This window comes from Pan paniscus, chromosome 11, assembly GCF_029289425.2.
Source record: "Pan paniscus chromosome 11, NHGRI_mPanPan1-v2.0_pri, whole genome shotgun sequence".
NCBI lineage: Eukaryota > Metazoa > Chordata > Mammalia > Primates > Hominidae > Pan > Pan paniscus.
Genome location: NC_073260.2, coordinates 75099479 through 75115345, shown reverse-complemented (window position 1 = coordinate 75115345; position 15867 = coordinate 75099479). Strand labels below are relative to the sequence as shown.

Below are 15867 nucleotides of genomic sequence, written 5' to 3'. Positions count from 1 at the left end.
CAGGAGTTCGAGACCAGCCTGGCCAACATGGCGAAACCCCGTCTCTACTAAAAATACAAAAATTAGCCAGGTGTGGTGGCGAGCGCCTGTAATCCCAGCTACCCAGGAGGCTGAAGCAGGAGAATCGCTGGAACCCGGAAGGCAGAGGCTGCAGTGAGCCAAGATCGCGCCACTGCTCTCCAGCGTGGGTGACAGAGCAAGACTCCATCTCAAAAAAAAAAAAAAAAGAAGAAGAAAAGAAATACCACAACAACTAGAAAAAGTAAAGATTTTATAGTTAGTATCTTTCCTTCAAGTGGCTAAAGAGATTATGCAAAATCCATAACCTGCCTCCCCTCATCATACTCTTTTCCTATTTTTATGGCCATCACTTTTATTTCCCATTTGTTCTTTGCTTCAACTTATGGTGCTTCCTCGAACAAGTCTGTTAAGCCTGTCTCCCAGGGCAGTCATAGGTGTCAGTGAAAAACCGGATAAAGCAGAAGAGAACAAGAATAAGCCCTCCACCTTCTGCCACCATCACTGGCAGCCTTCGCTCCACAACTTGCAAGACCTGAGCCTGTTACGTTTTGCCTGATACTCATATTTCAATCTGGAAACTAAAAAGGCACAGAGAGAAATCATGTTTGAGCCCCCACCGTGGAACATAACTGACAGAACTAATATTGTGTGGCCATGTGAGCATCAGACCAAAGAGAAATCATCAAAGTGATGAGATCTGTCGTTTACGCCTTTCTCCCTTTCTCCCAACACAGCCAACCCAAGGGGTCATAAACTGGGATGCCCCAAAGATGTGTTTCCTTTGATCCACACAAATATTTTTAAACTTTTGAACTAGTTGCCAATATTTAAAATTGGAAAATGATATGTAAAAGTCGAGACTTGCAGGTCCTTTTAAATTGGCAACACCGAGCCAGCTCCGCAGCCTGAGGACAACCGGCCTCAGTTGGTAGCAGCTGCTCCGGGCAGGCAACGAGTGCGCTACGCTTTGGCGCATGCCCGGTGAGCTCCTGCCTGGCCCTTCTCACTCACTCATGTTACCTGCACTCCCACTCAAGGCACGTGAGTTTATGACCTTTTGAAGTGAAGTACTGGCAAGCACTCTCTAATAAAGATTTGGCAGCCTTGCCAAAGTAGCTGAGAAATCATTTTTTAAATAATTTACTTCTGCCTATAAGAGATTGGGTCTTTGATCGAAACTTTCCCATCAGATATTCCAGCAGCGTACAATCTGACCCTCTGGTTTCTGACCATCCAGACACCTAGGAGACCTGGAAACAAAACCGATAGGACAGGGAGGTGGAGAACACAGTGGACCCGGCACCCACATGCCTCTTCAGGTCTCTTCCACACTCCTAATCATCGTGTCACCATAAATGGATCCAAGGGCTAATCTAAGGCTGAAAGGCTTCTCCCAAGAGTGTATGCAATCTAGTGGGATTTGCAAAGACTCAGAAATGCTATCAAATGTTAAAGACAGGGATTTGCTATAATGATCGCATTCATAGCTGGTGAAAACATGGCAAAAAAGGTAGCCAGAAACGAGAGAGCTGTCCTAAGTCCCTCCTGATCAGCACGTCTGCAGCCTCTCTGCTTGTCACTGGATCCAAGCCCATACTGTTTCCAGAAGAATACAGTGCATTCTCAGGATATTTGGTAACCATTTTTACTTACCAGTAAGATGATGAGAGGCAAACGTGAAATCACCATTCCTAAGCAACCACACAAAGCCTCAGGTACGTACCCGAAGAAAACACAGCCACCCTCATTGTGCAGAAACACAAGGCCAAAGCCACAGATCTCAACACACCCTGGATCAGCCCACACAGCTGGATGAGCACAAACCCTGGATTGTTATATTACACTTATAAAACTGCACTGCACAAAAGAAAGCCCAAACATTAAGTCATTATCGCATTTAAAACTGAAGAGCAGCACGTTAACCTGCCAAAGAAAACACCCAGGAGTGCCCGCTGGAAGGAGGGCAGGCTGGGAGAGAGGCAATGCAGCAGTGGCCTACACAGGAAGCACTTGAACTCCAGGTGAAACTCATTTTGAAGCTACGCTAGACCCCATGAAATATTATTTGTGAAAAAGCATGGCCACAATTAATGAAGAGGCATGGCAGAAATGTAAGCCATGTTAAGACTGACCTCAGACACTTCTGAATACTTATTTTTAACTAAATAAGGTTCTTTAACTCCAAAGTTCACCTAGTAGATCGGCTATATGTAAAAAGCTTGTAAATGGTTTTGTCTCCAAGTTCAGGATAGCAAATGTGATGGTTGCCTCCATGGATCAATTACAGATCAATTAGTAGTAGTAAAGAAAAAATACTTCTGAAATTATAAAGTGAATCCATGGGGAAATGGAATTTGACTGATAAGGAGTAGATGCGCACGACCTCTCCATTATGTACAGGGAAGTGCTCCTGTACTCCAGTTACTCCATCACACCTATTTTACTCTTGAGGCAAAAAGAGAAACCCCAGGCACCTGAAAATCTAATCCCGAGCACAACAGGCACCAGCCTGAATGAGTAGGAAACTTGAACTTGCTTTTCTTCTTTCACAGGTCTGAGTTCATCTGATCCTGCCAGCTACATCCAATCACTTCATTTCTCCCTTCCTGTCCTTTTCCTATGCCCTTTCCTCATTGCACAATGCTTGAATGCTCTGCTTTAAATTCTCTTCAGAGGAAATGGCTTATGGATAAATGTAACAAATGGGAAGCTAAAGCCTTGAACTTGATGCTGGGCCACACTTATGAGGAGACAATTGCTTTTCCAAGAGAATAAACAAAAGGCTTCAAATATTTAAAGAACTATTATAGAGAAATGGATTTAACAGTGTATAGAATTCTGGAAGGCAAAAGTAGACTCAATGGGTAGACGTTACAGGCAAGCAGATTATAACCAACACGTTAAATCTCTTAAAATATAGAAATGTTTGCCCTGTCTGATGGTGAAGCCTCTTTGATTGGAAATGTTCAAACAGATCTGAAAAAATTCCTTTTAGAAGTACAATGGATGGTATGGCAGCATTGGATAGTAAAGTGATAAGACTAAATCAACTCTAATTCTAAGGAGTCTGTGATTCCACAATAAGTAATGTTATATGAATAGCTTTTCCAAGTGAGAAACGCAGCCACACACATCCACGTGATGAGGCAGGCTGGCTGAGGTGAACGTAGGGAGCGACAAGATGGGAGATGCCCATTGCTGACTCATCGGAGGGAGTGACACTGTCTTAGTCTTGGATAAAAACTGGCCCATAATAGATTTGAGGATAGAAAAAGGAATGGAAAAGATAAAAGATTGATAGGCTAGAACCTTCAAGATAAAATCTAATGGGAAAAAGGGGAAGCTATGCTTATGTAATTAACTACATATGCATAGCGCATGGGTGTCTAACTTGATGGCAGTTTATGGTTTTTATTTTTAAAAGTCAAATATGCCCTACCCTACTAGAAAAGTTAGGATTTTAGTTTTTCTGTTTTTGGATAAGGGGAAGGAAAATGAAAGAAAATGATCTTCTCCGCACTCCCCCTCACACCCTTCCAACTCCATGAGCAACTAAAGAGCTTCCATCCAATATTCTCCTACAGATAACACTGTCCTTGACCCAAATGTTTGTGGCTCACCAAAATTTATAAACAGACTAGTAAGAGGCTTTGAAAACGTGAACTCAGACTATTGTTTCTAAAATTTAGCTTAGATCTCTCAGAGAAATGTTAAGTCAAAAAGAAAGATGTGGACAAGAAGGATGAAAGCCTTATTGGGCAGACTGCTATAAAATATAACAGCACTTTCTGCAAAACTGTGTTATTATTGCCCTAGTGCTTCTATGTTAGAAGTCTGTGAATCTCTGTCATTTAAAAAGTTAATCATAACATAATGTTAACACACATTATATGTGTGAGTCAAGGCTATTCTTGTTCTCTGGGCTCATGTGCCCAAACTGACCACATCATTTTCTTAGCACCAAGAGGGTTGCTCTTACAATGTGGCTACTTTTGCATTTCCTTCTTTGGAGCCTTGTAAGTAAAGAATAAAAGGAGGGGAAAAAGGGAGTGTGCAATTTACTATAGTAAGTAAAAGCCAGGATCTGTTTAGTGTGTGTATCCCCTACAATTCACTCATGTGTTTTTCCTTTCTTGAGAAGGTGATGATCAAAAATAACTTTAAGGTTGCATCATCAATTTTCCACGAAGCCATTTCACATGGTCCAAACCCACAAATGTACCCCCACTCTGGCACACAAATCACCCACCCTATCCACATCCAAGATCAAAGAAAGAGACCTGCCCAAGAAACCTAGTCACACCAACACTTGCCTTATATGCCCAATGAAGTCAGCTGGGAGTAAAAAATAAAAAATGAGCTTGTAGAAATTTGCAGTCTCTAAGTATTTTCCCACAAAACACTTATTAATTGGAGAAGGGAAAATATGGGCATACCTTGTTTTATTGCACTTCTCTTTATTGCACTTTGCAGATATTGCGCTTTTTACAAATTGAAGATTTGTGGCAATCCTGTATCGAGCAAGCCTGTCAGTGCCATTTTTCCAACAGCGTGTGCTCACTTCGTGTGTCTGGGTCACATTTTGGTAATTATTGCAATATTTCAAACTTTTTCATTGTTATTATATCTGTTGTGGTGATCTGTGATCACTGATCTTTGATGTTGCTATTGTAATTGTTTTAGGGTGCCACAAACCTCACCCATATGACAGTGAACTTAATCAATAAATGTTGCGTTTGTTCTGACTGCTCTAGACTGACTGGCTGTTCACCTCTCCCTCTCCCCAGGCCTCCTTATTTCCTAAGACACAACTATATTGAAATTGGGCCAATTAATAACCCTACAATGGCCTCTAAGTGTTCAAATGAAAGGAAGAGTCACTCCGGTCTCACTTAAATCAAAAGCTAGAAATGATTACACTTGGTAAGAAAGACATGTCGAAAGCCAGCATAGGCAGAAACCCAGGCCTCTTGAGCCAAACAGCCAAGCTGTGACTGCAAAGGAAAAGTTCTTAAAAGAAATTAAATAGTGCTACTCTCATGAACGCACAAATGATAAGAAAGAGAAACAGCCTTATTGCTGATAGGGAGAAAGTTTTTGTGGTCTGGATAGAAGACCAAACAAGCCACAACATTTCCTTCAGCCAAAGCCTAATCCAGAGCAATGCCCTAACTCTCCAATTCTAAGAAGGCTGAGAGACGTAAGGAAGCTGCAGAAGAAAAGTATGAAGCTAGCAGAGGTTGGTTCATGAGGTTTAAGGAAAGAAGCTGTCTCTGTAACATAAAAGTGCAAGGTGAAGCAGCAAGTGCTGATGAGAAGCTGCAGCAAGTGATACAGAAGATCCAGCTAAGATCATTGATGAAGACAGCTACACTAAACAACAGATGTTCAATGTAGATGAAATAAAACAGCCTTCTGTTGAAAGAGGATGCCACCTATGACTTTCACACTAGAAAGAAGCAGGTGCCTGGCTTCAAAGCTTCAAAGAATAGGATACCTCTCGTGTTAGGGGCTAATGGAGCTGGTGACTTCAAGTTGAAGCCAACGCTCATTTACCATTCTAAAAAATCCTAGGGCCCTTAAGAATTATGCTAAATGGAGGGCTGGGAGTGGTGGCTCACAGCTGTAATCCCAGCACTTTGGGAGGCCAAGGCAGGAGGATCACCTGAGGTCAGGAGTTTACGACCAGTCTGACTAACATGGTGAAACCCCGTCTCTACTAAAAATACAAAAATTAGCCAGGCATAGTGGCAGATGCCTGTAATCCCAGCTACTCAGGAGACTGAAGCAGGAGAATCACTTAAACCCGGGAGGCAGAGGTTGCAGTGAGCTGAAATCGTGCCATTGCACTCTAGCCTGGGTGACAGAGTGAGACTCTTTAAAAAAAAAAAAAAAAAAAAAAAGAATTATGCTAAATCTAGTCTGCCTGTGCTCCATAAGTGGAACAACAAAGCCTGGATGACAGCACATCTGTTTACAGCATAGTTTACTAAATATTTTAAGCCAACTGTTGAGACCTATCACTAAAAAAAGGTTCCTTTCAAACTATTATTGATCACTGACAATGTACCTAGTCACCCAAGAGCACTGATGGAAATTTACAAGGAGATTACTGTTCTCATGCCTGCTAACACGACATCATTCTGCAGTCCATGGATTAAGAAGTAATGTCTACTTTCAAATATATTTAAGAAATAGATTTTGTAAGGCTACTGCTCTGATAGATAGTGTTTCCTCTAATGGATCTGGAAAAGTAAACTGAAAACTTTCTGGAAAGCATTCACCATTCTAGATGCTATTAAGAATGTTCTTGATTCATAAGGGGAGGTCAAAATAGCAATATTAACAGGAGTTTGATGGAAGTTGATTCCAACCCTCATGGATGACTTTGAGGAATGCAAGACTTCAGTGGAGGAAATCACAGCAGATGTGATATGTGATAGAAACACCAAGAGAACTAGAATTAGAAGTGGAGCCTGAAGATGTGACTGAATTGCTGCAATCTCATGATAAAACCTGAACAGGTAAGGAATTGCTTCCTATGGTTAAGCAAAGAAAGCGGAATCTACTGGTGAAGATGCTGTGAACATTGTTGAAATGACAACAGAGAATTTAGAACATGACATAAACTTAGTTGATAAAGCAGTGGCAGGGTTTCAGAGGATTACTGACTCCAATTTTGAAAGAAGTTCTACTGCAGGTAAAATACTATCAAACAGCATTGCATGCTACAGGGAAATCTTTTGTGACTACAACTGTGTTGGCAAACACAGAGTCAACCGATATGGCAAATATGATTGTTGTTGGATTTTAAGAAATTGCCACAGCCATCCCAACCTTCAGCAACCACCACCCTGAGCAGTCAGCAGCCATCAACATTGAGGCAAAACCCTCCACTAGCAGAAAGATTATGGCTCACTGAAGATGATCATTAGAAAATTTTAGCAATAAAGTATTTTTTAATTAAGGTATGTACATTTTTCAGACGTAATGCTATTACACACTTAATAGACTACAGGATAGTATGAACATAACTTTTATATGCGTTGGAAAATAATTAGTGTGACTTGCTTTATTACAATATTTGCTTTATTGAAGAGGTCCAGAACCAAACTGCACTATCTCTGAGGTGTGCTTGTAGTAATTTTAAAGTAGAGAAACTGGCAGATACGATATTTACCATTTGTTCAAAGTTAACACCACCAGTAATGAAACAAAGCAGTATCATGTGCCTCTCAATCTGATGTACTGAGAAGAACATATCACTTCTCTGATATTCTAGCAAAAATGTTCTTGCCAAACTTGAATCTAATCATGAGGAAACAGACAAACCCAACCTGAGAAATATTCTACAAAATAACTGGCTTGTACTTGTTAAATGATTTCTAGCTTATGAAAGAAAAAAAAAGAAAGCTGAAGAAATATGACAGAGTAAAGAGGACTCGGGAAACATGACAACTAAATGTGTTCCTGGCCCTGAAAAGAGGCAATCAAAAAATTTGGATAAAGTCTGTAGATTAATATTAAATTAATATTTAATATTATAATTATATATAATATATATAATTATAATATATAATATTAATAATATTAAATTAATATTAATAGCCAGATTTTTATTGTTATACTTACGGTTATAAAAAAGAATGTCCTTATTTTAAATAAATACACAGTGAATTATTTAGAATTGAAGGCGCATCATATCTGTAACTTGATCCCAAATGTTCAGAAAATGTATATATATGCATACCTTACATACGTATACATGTGAATATTGGCCAGGAGCAGTGGCTCATGCCTGTAATCCCAGCACTTTGGGAGGCCGAGGAGGGTGGATCACGAGGACAGGAGATCAAGACCGTCCTGGCTAACGCAGTGAAACCTTGTGTCTACTAAAAATACAAAAAATTAGCTGGGCGTGGTGGCATGCACCTGTAGTCTCAGCTACTCAGGAGGCTGAGACAAGAGAATTTCTTGAACCCGGGAGGCAGCGGTTGCAGTGAGTCGAGATCGTGCCACTGCACTCCAGCCTGGGTGACAGAGTGAAACTCTGTCTCAAAAATAAAATAAAGTAAAAATAAAAAATATGTGTGTATATGTGTGTGTAGATAGAAAGAATGATCAACTAAGTGTGGTAAAATGTAAAACATTAACATTTGGGGAATCTAGGAAGAGTATATAGAAATTCTTTGTAAGATTTTCATGTTTGCAAATTCTCTGTAAATAAAAAGTTTCTGAAAATTAAAACAAACAAAAAAACAAGGCCAGCCACGGTGGCTCACAGCTGTAATCCCAGCACTTTGGGAGGCTGAGGCGGGCAGATCACTTGAGGTCAGGCAGACCACTTGAGGTCGCTAGTCAGCATGGTGAAACCCCATCTCTACTAAAAATACAAAAATTAGCCAGGGGTAGTGGTAGGCACCTGTAATCCCAGCTACTCAGGAGGCTGAGGCAGGAGAATCGCTTGAACCCGGGAGTTGGAGGTTGTAGTGAGCTGAGATCGTGCCATTGCACTCCAGCCTGGGCAATAAGAGTGAGACTGTGTTTAAAAAAAAAATTTAAAAAAAAAACAAAAAAACTTAGGAACCCCCAATGTCCTTTGCTCCCCCCACCCCCAACACTGAGAAGCATTGCAATGTCCTGGATGGTCTTCCCTGAAAGCAGCAAGCTCCCTTAGGGCACCAATGTGTCTCCAAATCCCGGAGCCTAACCTAACACAGGGCCTGGCACATGCTAGGGGCTCGAAAAAGGGCCAAAGAATAAATGAACTACAAGAAAGATCCGAAAGTGTGGGCAAACCCCAATTTGTGGCTCTCTCTCTGCAAAGCTGGTAGGAACCGTGGCTGTCCTGTGTAAATGCTAGGTGGGAACGATGAGCAGACGGCATTGGAATGGAGAGTAAGTTGTGGCTCTACTCTGAGGGATTATTTTTATTGAGGAGGCAGGGGAGTGCAGCATGTACCCTTGGGCTGGCCTGCAATGGCCCCACTCTCCTGAAATAGGAGTGCATTCCAGGTACTATGTGTCCTAGCATACAAGGTCTCTGTCGGATCACGCATAAGCCATGTGATGCACTGAGATAAGAAGAAATAAACACCAAGATGCCCCAAGATAACAAGAAGGATCGAAATAACTCCATGTTCAGTAAATCCTTCATCATGAAAATAATGCCTCATAACATTCTGTTCTTACTTCCCAAACCACTAGTACTTGGTTTTTCAAATTCACATTGATTTTGTACATGAGGTCTGAAATTAGCGTCGTTTTAATTACCAAAGTTCAAGAAAAGCTTCAAAAAAGTTTGAGATGAAAAATATGACTTTGCTTTGAAAATGCAGCTAATTCATGAATGTCCCAAACGGACTGCCTTTCCAGAAAAATTCAATTCTGAATAGTGACAAAGGAAAAAATGTGTAATCCACAGACCATGAAAATGTATTAGGGGATATTCCTATAACCCACAGAAAATAGGGACATAGAAAGTATGTGCTTTTTCTAGCCAAGTTACAATTTCATAATCATGAACATATTCCAGAAAAAAATTAAACAAGGCTAACTACAGCACATAACTGAGGGCAAGACGCAAATATTGCAAACCTCATTTGCATATTAATTCAAACAGGGGCCTTTTTGCTTTATAAGGAATATAACTTTCGAGGATATCTAGCTGAGATTGCTATGCGCACTGGTAGGGGCTTATCTATCAATTTATTTGAAAATGAGTTCTTAAGGCAAACCCAAATCGTAAGGAGGGGAAAAAAGCAAGAACACCCTACAATCAATAATACACAGGGAGCCCACAGAGGAACTAGGGCAAGTTGGTACAGATGCGCCCTCTTCCCCTTTACTTGACACATCAGAGAGGCCAATTAGTTCTCAGTCAAAACTCCATTCCTTCCACCAACTTAATTAATAAGGGCAGATACTGAACTCGACCTCAGAGTCTTAGTTGTTGGCTATTAGTTTGTCCCTGACACCCCTCAGCTTCCCATCTCCCATTTCAAAGCTGCTCCACTTCTCTAGAACGGGAGAACCTAGGCATAGCATGCTTGCTTCTAGGCTCTCCCAGGGGTACGTTGTCTGGAAAACCCAAAAGGACTTGGCACAAGAAAGATACCTGATGAGGCCCCAAGAGCAGGAGTCAGCTTCTCCCCTTTCTGTGTTCAGTATCCCACCTGTTCCAGACACAGTCTAGTCCTGAGGCTGCCAATGGTGTGGGTCTATCAATGCCAAGTAAAATCATGAGGATTCACGGTGATCTGTACCCCTGACCTAAGGGTTCTGGAAGAAACCCCTCCTTTTGTGGAGCTCATACAACCTCAGATCTGTATGCAAATAGCTAGACAGTATGGTATTGTTAACAGTTCAATCATTCTCAATCAAACTCTGTCTTCCCCACTCCCTATCCCCTCTCACTTCTCCATGAGAACCCATAGCTATGGATACCCCTGGGCTACTCTACAACTGGGATGATAGTGGCAGATCAATAAAAATCAAGCCACTGCCTAGTTTTATCTAAAGAGGAAGCATAGACACTAGACCAAAGGATAATATGACAGTTCTAGAAATCTGAGCCTTCATGCTGGTCCTCAGCCCCTAGTGTGTTATTACCAATGAAAAATGCAGAAGCTTTGCCTCTTGGTCCCCACGCAACTGGTTCTTCTTACCTTTGGTTCCATTGAAATGAAACTGTGGGTCCCTCTGCTCGAGATAACTGACCTTTTAATCGTCCTGCTATGGTAGAAGTGGTAGTAGTCCTTCAGGGCCCCTATCTGCAAAGGAAGGGTGGGAAGGAAAGAACAAAAAAAAGACATTAATGTGTGAAAACCGTCTTCTGTTTTCCTGTTTTTCATTTAAAAAGGAACACAAAACAAAAAAGGTCCATAAATTATGCAGCTGCTGGCTGTGCTTAAATGTTACCTGAACCTTGGTGATCACTTTTCAAAAGAAAGACATGTGATATGAAATGGAGTGTCCTTGAGGCAGTGACTGCGGAACTGAAGATTATAATGGGGCAGCTTAGCCTCTCCAAATCTCCTTTTAATGTTTAATTTATATGCAGCATTTTAAGTAATTCTATATCAATCTATACCCAAATGTGGGAAAGAGGGGGAAAAATCAAATACTTATCTAGTTATAAAAACACATTGCATTTTGTTTGCTCTGAGAAATGTACAATGAAGGACCTTGTTAGATTATTTATACAGTTAATTTGAAATATGTCTTAAGCAATTGATCATTCACAAAGATAACATGACTTCGTTTGTTTCTGACTTCTGTAGACAGTATAAATATATAGCTTATTCATTTATTGCAAAACTAAAAGTAAAATCGCAATTTCTAAAACAAGACAAAAACATACATCCTACCTATCAGCTAAGCTTCCTGTATAAAAACAGTTGGTTCTACTTTATCTTATCCAGTTCTCTAACATTCTAGTCCCCTCATTTACATACACCTTTCCTCAGTTAGGTCTGTTTAGGATGGCTTTGAAAATAAGCCCCTGTCCACTTTGGGAAAGCAAACTAGCAAAACCTCAACCAACCATATTTTCTCAGCAAATTATAAAATGTGGATCATAGAATGAAAATTGAACTATGCATTGAAGACAGAAGAGCTTGGTTCTAATTCCAGCTGACACTCACCAGAGCTAAATAACATACACTAAGTCTCTGTTTTCCTTTTCTATAAAATTGGACTTTGGGCTAGTTAATTTCCAAGACCACTGCAGTGCCCAGATTCCATTCTTTGACACTCACATGCTTTGGGCAAATACTATAGTAGCTATTTCTCCAGGACATCCACGGCTCTGCCCTAAAATAATAACTATCATCAGGATGTTTTCCAGTTGGGACAAGTCAAAAGTTCAGCTTTCCTAATTTAAAAAAAAAAAAAGTCTTGGCCCAGGTTAATTTTTCCAGATAAAAAGTTTATTTCTCTTTCCCTTCTGTTCATCACGTTCTCAACCACCATCCCACTCAATTTCTGTGCCATTTAGAAATCATGTCCTCACTAGGGCTTTACACAGTAATTGAATGTCTCATCATTAAGATTTGAAACAAAGTCTAAGTCTCACATTTTTTATTCAAGTGGAAACTGCTCTGACCTACACAGATGAAATCCTGCACTCTGAATACAAGTGGGGAATGCAGGCGGGGAAGCCTCTCATCTCAATGATCCTGGACTCTGAAGCAGCAGTGAACAATGAGGAAGAGGGCACAGATGCCAGCCCCAGCCTCCAGGACTGTTTTAAGGAGGGTTTTACAGGCCCATTTTAAGATTCCAGAGGACTAAGGGTAGAATTCAGGAGTGGTTGCATAATCCTTTACAAGAAAACCTTAAAATCCCAAGAAGCTTAGAGTTGTCATCTCCTGTAACTTTTGTCAAAAGCACTCTTTGGTAAATACAGTAGTTCTCGTGGAAAGAAACAGAATTTCCATAAGGAAGATCGTCACAGAACAACCCCCTCTCATATCTGTTTTCTATACAGTAGCTGGAATGAGGCTTTCAAAATACAAATCTGGCTGTGTTCTATGGCCTAGCCCTGCCTAAAATCCTTTAGTGGATTCCCTTTGCCCTTAAAATAAATAGTATCAGTCAACAATTAATACTATTTCATAATATAGTTTTTAAAAGTAAATCAGAATAATAATATTGTATTAAACTTTTATTCACACCATGCCAGGGAACTATTCCGTACGCTTCATCTAACTCACTGAATAGACCATTCTCCTCCTCCGACCTAGGGGCCTGTGTGGTCTGGCCCAGCCTCTCTCTGGCCTCACCTCAAATCACACTCACCAGCATTCTCTCTGTACTGTGGCTGATATTGTTTTGCTGCGTCCCCACCCAAATCTCATCTTGAATTGTAGCTCCCATAATTCCCTCATGTTGTGGGAGGGACCCAGTGGGAGATAACTGAATCATGGGGTGGGTTCCCCCATACTGTTCTCACGGTAGTGAATAAGTCTCAAGAGATCATCAGCTGGGCACAGTGGCTCATGCCTATAATCCTAGCACTTTGGGAGGCCAAAATAGCTGGATCACTTGAGGTTAGAAGTTCAAGACCAACCTGCCCAACATGGTGAAACCCCGTCTCTACTAAAAATACAAAAATTAGCTGGGCGTGGTAGCACATGCCTGTAATCCCAGCTACTCAGGAGGCTGAGGCAGAAGAATCACTTGAATCTGGGAGGCGGAGGTTGCACTGAGCCAAGATCGTGCCACTGTACTCCAGCCTGGGCAACAGAGTGAGACTCTGTCTTAAAAAAAAAAGAGATCTGACAGTTTTATAAGGGGAAACCCCTGTCGCTTGGCCCTCATTCTCTTCTCTTGTCTGCTGTCATGTGAGACGTGCCTTTCACCCTCCTCCATGATTGTGGGGCCTCCCCAGCTACGTGGAACTGTAAGTCCATTAAACCTCTTTCCTTTGTAAATTGTCCAGTCTTGGGTATGTCTTTATTGGATGCATGAAAATGGACTAATACACTAGCTATGCTGGCCTTCCTTCCATTCCTTGACTGTGTCAAGCTCATTGCTCCCTCCACCTGCGGCACCTCCCCTACCTCCACCCTCTCCAGCTGAACTCCTCTTCCTCATAGTTTGTGTCTCAAGTAGGAAGTCTTCCAAAACTCCCCAGGCAAGGTCAGCGTCATTAATTATACCATCTCATATTATTAGAATCATAAGAATATGCACCTCTAGTTATACCTTAATTAGTACAAATACTGGTTTAATGCCTGTGTCCCCATCAGCCCATATGTTCCATTGAGACAGGAAAACATCTGTTTTGCTCACCATTTTATTCCCAGCTCCTAGTGCATGGCTCAACACAGAATAGAATCTCATTAAAGACTGCTGAATGAATGGCCTAAAAATCAGAATCCAGCTGGGCATGGCGGCTCACGCCTGTAATCCCATCACTTTGGGAGGCTGAGGTGGGGGGATCATGAGGTGAAGAGATCAAGACCATCCTGGCCAACATGGTGAAACCCCATCTCTACTAAAAATACAAAAATTAGCTGGGCATGTGGTACACGCCTGTAGTCCCAGCTACTCGGGAGGCCGAGGCAGGAGAATTGCTTAAACCAGGGAGGTGGAGGTTGCAGTGGGCCGAGATCGTGCCACTGCACTCCAGCCTGGTGACAGAGCAAGACTGCGTCTCATAAATAAATAAATAAATAAATAAATATCAGAATCCTTAAATTACTGAAACCACATACAGTAGAGCTACATACAGCTCAAAATCTCTAGTATGAGTATAAAAGAATTATCACATTAAGGCTAATTTCAGCAAAAATGGTTTAGTTCTACCTTAATTGCAGTACCAACTCTTCCAAGGTTCTGAAAGTTGTGGGTTGAGACATCTCTACCCTTTATTTTCTTTCATTTTGTTTGCAAGATAACAGCTAAAGCGTAAAGTGCCTTAGTTCAGTTACTCTGCCCCATCCAAACAAAATAATCTATCACCTTCTAGGATTTTATATATATATATATATATATATATATATATATATATATATATATATGTAAAACATGTTTATATCTCTCATCTATTAATATGCATATCCCTTATTGACGAGAAATATCTTTTATATTCTTTCAACAGCACCAACATGCTGTTGGGCATTTAATAAATATTAAGAAGAAAAATGTCACAACATGTTGGAAGTTATTCAAAAGAAAGGCAGTGTACAAAAACAGCAGTGATATTATCTATAAGCAGGCATTCCATCTAGCTTCTCTGGGGTAATGTAAAACAAAAGCTGATTGTGGTTACGTTATTCAATAGCAGCAAGGACTGAAACAAGGAACAATATATAACTAACATGGGGATATCTTATAAATAAATCAGAAACAATAGGAGTATATGAAGTATAAAATCGATAGCAAATAGTGCAAAGCCCAACCTTTTCCTTAAAGCTAGCTACATAAAGGAAAGAGAGAATAATTTCTTCACTCTTAGCCCTCTAAAGCTCCTCTTCTGTACAGTCACACACTAACACAACTCTACACACAACTCTAAGTCAATGAATGTCATCTCTTTTTCCTAATTCTGTCAAGTTTTTGTGCTTTTTCTTCCTGAATGATAGCCCATCACCCTTGCACCCAGAATTTTCCTATCTCTATCCTTTCTAGAACCAAAGTGTGTTCTTAGGAAAGGCGTTGTAAACTATTTTATACTAATAAATGACCAGAAGATTCAATGTTTCAGTTCTTTCAGGGAAAACTGCATTTGATCAGAAAAATTAAAACTTGAGCCAAATAAATGAGTTCAGAGAGCCTGTAATTTCAAAAAATAATCACCAAAGTTTTTGGTTTACTTTTTTTTCTAGCAGCAGGAGGACACCTTCCCAATGTTCCTAAATTTTCATATCACAAGCAAGCTGATGACTTTTGAACAGACAGCTGAGACCCACGTGTTAACACTGGCTTTGCCCTTGAGGAGGAGCTGTGTGGCCTTTCAGAAATCATTCACCACTGGCAGCTTCACCTGAGCATGCAGCGAAACCCCTCACCAGTCTAATAACTCCTTGCACAGAGTTTGCAGCTTCCTTGTACATAGTTATGCAAGGTGACCAGCCAACCCCCACAGACAGTTTACCCAAGACTAAGGAATTTCCTGGGACACAGGATTTTTCAGTGCTGAAATAGGGACAGTTGGTCACCTAGTTATGAAGCACTGGGGTCACCAGCACTGTGGCCACCTTGAGAAACCTGTCAGTTCTCTTGGGCTTCTTCTCTGCTTGGTTTTCCCTCCTGCCTTCTTCAATTTATAGATTCCTCCAAATTCTGTACCTCCTTTTTGAAAAGTTATTTGCCTCCATTCTACAAACAAATTAACCA

General features: G+C 40.8%; 1 protein-coding gene across 2 annotated transcripts in view; it reads right to left on the bottom strand.

The window, feature by feature from the left end:
- Positions 1–15867, bottom strand: part of PCSK5 (proprotein convertase subtilisin/kexin type 5) — a 461615-nt gene that overhangs the window by 409583 nt on the left and 36165 nt on the right. For both annotated transcript variants that reach the window (XM_034967553.4, XM_024930148.4), the window contains exon 2: positions 10689–10793. In XM_034967553.4, coding sequence (XP_034823444.2) covers positions 10689–10793 — 105 coding nt within the window. The remainder of the gene's footprint in view (positions 1–10688; positions 10794–15867) is intronic.